General features: G+C 39.2%; 1 protein-coding gene across 1 annotated transcript; it reads right to left on the bottom strand.

Annotated features, from left to right (window-relative positions):
- Positions 1 to 3530: 3530 nt before the first annotated feature.
- On the bottom strand, positions 3531 to 3962 carry LOC150035912 (uncharacterized). The gene has a single exon (XM_090313510.1). It carries the CDS (start codon positions 3960 to 3962, stop codon positions 3531 to 3533), a length of 432 nt encoding a protein of 143 aa, XP_090169636.1.
- Positions 3963 to 4733: the final 771 nt, after the last annotated feature.

The following is a 4733-nucleotide window of genomic DNA, read 5'->3' as shown; positions in this document are numbered from 1 at the left end:
TTTGTATTGTCAGAGGTAGTCTGTGGATGGGACAATTTCTTACCAACCCTTTAAATCTCTCCTATGCGACGCTAAGTGTTTCAAACTCTCCTTGCTCGAAATTCATGATCTCCCGATGCCTCATTGCGTTGACTGTGGGAGGGAAAATTTTCTGTATAAATTTCTCCACTAACTTATCCCATGTTGTTATTTCTGCTTACTCTAAAGAGCTTGCCCATTACTTGGCATCATCATGAAGTGAGTAGGGAAACAGGGATAGTCTTATAGATTCTAGCATGATTCTAGGAATCACAAATAAGTTGCATGTTTCTAAGAAGCATTTCATGTGGGCATGGGGATCCTCGCCGCGGGCACCTCCAAGCTACCTTGTTGTTTGCAACATTTGAAGCATCACTGATTTCATCTCAAACATTGTCTCATCAGGCATTAGGTAGATGATCCCAAGTGAGAATCATGTTACACTGATGACGCATACTCACACATTAGACGCGTGTTATTGTTGCAATTAGAATCGGATTTATTGTCGCATTTACGAGTTGTTGATCCAAGTTCTAATTAATCTAGTCGTCTGCCATTTGTTGTTGTTGTCGTCGTCGCCTTAACCTTCGGTGTCGATTCGATTTGTTTCTTCATTTGAAGGTTCTTTCAAAAAAAAAAAAAAAAAAGAGTTGGAACACTTGTCTCTTACCATAATATATTAATTCCAATTTAATTTCATCCAATATTCACCTCCAAAGTACTACATTCATGAAAAGGCCAAAAATTCAGAAAATAACGTCTTCTGTTTCTTTAGTACTTATCCATTTTTCTTATAATAGGAGATTCAATATAAAACTTTAAGATGATAAATAGTGTTATAATTATTTCTCTTATAATTAACTTAAAAATTATGAGACAAGTGGATTAGTTTTTTTTGATAAGATGAATCCTTTGGAATTGAAGTTAGGCCAAACAAGTGGATGCCTTTTGTTTAGAAGTGGATTGGCTTAAAGATAAAATTTAATTTGAGTAATATGAATATGAATGATATGTGAAAAGAGACACAAATAGTTTAACATTCTTGAAAATATGACTAAAAAAAATAGTCAACCTTATCTTGTCAAATCAAGAAGATTTAGAAAGATGGGCAGGCCCCATCTAAAATTCATTCTCATCTTCAGCCTCATAAAAGGGGGAAAAGAACAATATTTGCCTGTGTGATCACACAAACAGTGGAAATGGGAATGCTTTCCATTTCTTTTATAGCAATATTTGGTATCTTTAATTTTGATGTGATACAAAAGTTTCTCATGACTTTAAAAGTGGATATATTAATGGTATATTTCTATTAGTATAGGGATGTTTAAAAGTTTCCAAGATAGAGTTAAAAGGTAAAATCTAGTGCAATTAAGTCAAAATAGATCCAATCATAATAATGTTCAGTAGATGTAAGACGACTTATTCAATGAGTTTGATCTTAATGGTGTACTAGAATCAATTGGACTTTTTTGTTTGCTACAACCTTGTAAAGAATTAGACAGTCGTGTTTGCTATCTACGTCATGTTTCCCTAAAAACATATTAATTTGACCCCAAAAAAAAAGAGCTATGTGTGTTGAGTCTTTAAAGGATGTATATCTTCCATGTTGATCTTCGCAGCGGTTCTCTGCCCACCAAAATGGCCTCCGTAAGGAGAGTCATGACACTCAGCTAAGATGTGTTGTGTCTCCTTCTCCAGAATGCATCGACGCATTATGGAGCCAGGGCCTTGCTTATATAGAAACGGTTCATCCCAAAAATCAAACTTGCTGTCATGTATTAACCATTTCTTTTGCTGAGAGTTGAAGTTCCCAGGGAATTTCTTGGTAGTTAAGTAATTGACGATGTCCGCATACCAAGGTTCCCTGCCTTCAACTCTGAACAGGCTTTCATCAGGGAATGCGTCCTTGATTTCACTTTCTTGATCTTGCATTTCTTGATGTTCTAGCCTAGACAGGTGGTCAGCCACCTAGTTCTCAGTTCCCTTTCTATCCTGAATATCTATATCAAACTTCTGTAGCAGTAGCACCCATCTTATCAATCTTGGCTTCGCATCCTTTTTACTCATCAGGAATTTTATGGCTGAGTGATCGGTATATATGGTGGTTGATGCACCAACTAGGTAAGATCTAAACTTTTCAATACCAAATACTATAGCCAACATTTCTTTTTCAGTGGTGGTGTAATGTTCCTGAGAGTCATTTAGTGTTTTGGACGCGTAAGAGTGGGATGTATCAAATTTCCCTTCTTCTGCCCTAACATTGTTCCTAATACTACATCACTCGCGTCGCACATGAGAATAAAGCGTTGCGTCCAGTCCGGTGCTATTAGTACTGGAGCTGTCGTCAACGCATACTTCAAGGTTTCAAACGAGTCAGTATAGTCTTCATTAAAATCATAGGGTTGGTTCGCCTCTAGTAATGCACTCAGAGGTCGTGCAATCTGAGAGAATCCTCTAACGAACCATCTATAGAAGCCAGCATGCCCTAGAAAACTTCGTAAAGTTTTAACATTTAATGGTGGTGGAAGTTTTGCTATGACATCTATTTTGGGTTAATCTACTTCCAGGCCAGACTTAGATACTTTGTGCCCTAAGACAATTCCTTCAGTCACCATGAAGTGACATTTCTCCCAATTCAGCACCAAGTTTGTTTCCTCGCATCGAGCGAGGACGGCCTCCAAATTATCTTGGCATGATTGGAATGAGTCTCCAAAGACTGAAAAATCGTCCATGAAGACTTCAACGATCTTTTCTAGGAAGTCATAAAAGATAGCCATCATACATCTTTGAAATGTCCCAGGTGCGTTACACAGCCCAAAGGGCATGTGTCTGAATGCAAATGTCCCAAAGGGACAGGTAAATGTTGTCTTCTCCTGATCTTCCGGATCTATCAAAATCTGGTTATAACTAGAGTATCCATTAAGAAAGCAATAAAATTCTTTGCCCACAAGTCTGTCAAGCATTTTATCGATGAAAGGAAGGGAGAAGTGGTCTTTTTTAGTTTTCGCGTTGAGCTTCCTGTAATCCATACAGATGCGCCAGCCCGTGACAGTCTTCGAGGGTATGAGTTCATTATTGTTGTTGACTATCACAGTCGTTCCCCCTTTCTTGGGAATGCATTGGACTGGACTTACCCAACTACTGTTAGATATAGGATAGATGACTCCTGCATCTAACCATTTTAAAATTTCTTTCTTGATCACTTCTTTCATTATGGGGTTCAACCTTCTTTGAGGCTCGATTGACCCCGACTTCCCTTCTTTCAGCTTAATATTATGCATGCAATAAGATGGACTAATGCCATAGATATCCGCAAGCATCCAGCCTATTGCACGCTTGTGCTTTTTTAGCATCTACAAGAGAGATTGCTTGTTAGGCTCTGTAAGATTTGTGGAAATGATCACAGGTAAAGTGTTGTTGGTTCCAAGGAATGCGTATTTCATGTGTCCAGGTAACTGTTTCAACTCAATTTCTGGTGGTTCCTCAAGTGATGGACGCGTTGGTTTTGTCTGTCACTCACTCAGACTTGGCGGCTCTGATTCTTTCAGGTTCTCCAACGCGAGGATCTTACATACATGGGTCTCTTCTTCAGGAAACTCAATGCTGTTTAGTTGACAATCTTCACTATCTGGGAACTTCAATGCGTTGAGCACATTAAACTTCACCTCTTGATTATCTACGCGCATAGTCAATTCGCCTTTACTCATGTTAATTAAAACTTTCCCAGTAGCTAGAAAGGGGCGTCCAAGAATAATTGGTACCTTCCTATCCACTTCATAGTCCAAGATAATAAAGTTTGCTGGGAATATGAAGTTGTCAACCTTTACCAGAACGTCTTCAATCTTTCCTTCTAGGTACTTAATTGTTCTATGAGTAAGATGAAGAGTAACAAAAGTGGGTTGTGCTTCACCAATTCCCAGTTTCTTAAAAATTGAGAGTGGCATGAGATTAATGTTGGCTCCCAAATCGCACAACGCATGACCCACATCCAATCCTTCTATCGAGCAAGAAACTGTAAAGCTCCCAGGGTTCTTCATCTTCTTTGGTAGACTGTTGCTTACTAACGCGTTGCACTTCTACGTTAGCGCAATTACTTCCTTCTCACTAACTCTTCTTTTCTTTGTCAATATGTCCTTCAAAAATTTGACATATGTTGGCATCTGCTCCAAGGCCTCTATAAGTGGAATGTTGATATGCAACTTCCTTAGGAGCTCAAGAAAGCGCTTGAATTTTTGTTCATCATTCTTCTTCATCAAACGCCTAGGGAATGGTGCATTCAGCGACATCTCAGGCTTTCCCGCATTAGACGTACTAGGTTCTGAATGGCTTATAGTCTTCGGCATTCTTTCTTCTTGATCTATTGAACGTGTGATGCGTTCTTTCAAAGGACTGCTGCTTCTTGGATTCATTCTTCTTTCTTCAAGAGCTTTTCCACTTCGCAAAGTCACCGCGTGACATTGCTCCTTCTCATTGTTGTTCCCAGGCATTTTAGTATTGCTAGGTAGAAATCCAGGTTGCCTGCTTTTCAACATGCTCGCTATCTGCCCTACCTGGAATTCCAGGTTTCTGATAGATGACGCCTAGCTTTTCAGCAGCGCGTCATTCTGGGCTATGTATTCCTTCAATAGGTTCTCAAGCGGAGATCCTGAGCTCGATGCCTATCCTCCTCTATTAAAGGGTTGTTGATGTGGCTGATGTGTTTGTTGAAATGCAGG

This window comes from Benincasa hispida, chromosome 5 (assembly GCF_027475165.1).
Source record: "Benincasa hispida cultivar pf3 chromosome 5, pf3_genome.v1.1, whole genome shotgun sequence".
Classification (NCBI taxonomy): Eukaryota; Viridiplantae; Streptophyta; class Magnoliopsida; order Cucurbitales; family Cucurbitaceae; genus Benincasa; species Benincasa hispida.
Note: the sequence above shows the minus strand (reverse complement) of the source record. Positions and strands in the feature narration are given on the sequence as shown.

Excerpts from the sequence above, each read along its gene's own strand:
- LOC150035912 (XM_090313510.1), bottom strand. The coding sequence starts at position 3,962 with ATGCCACTCTCAATTTTTAAGAAACTGGGAATTGGTGAAGCACAACCC.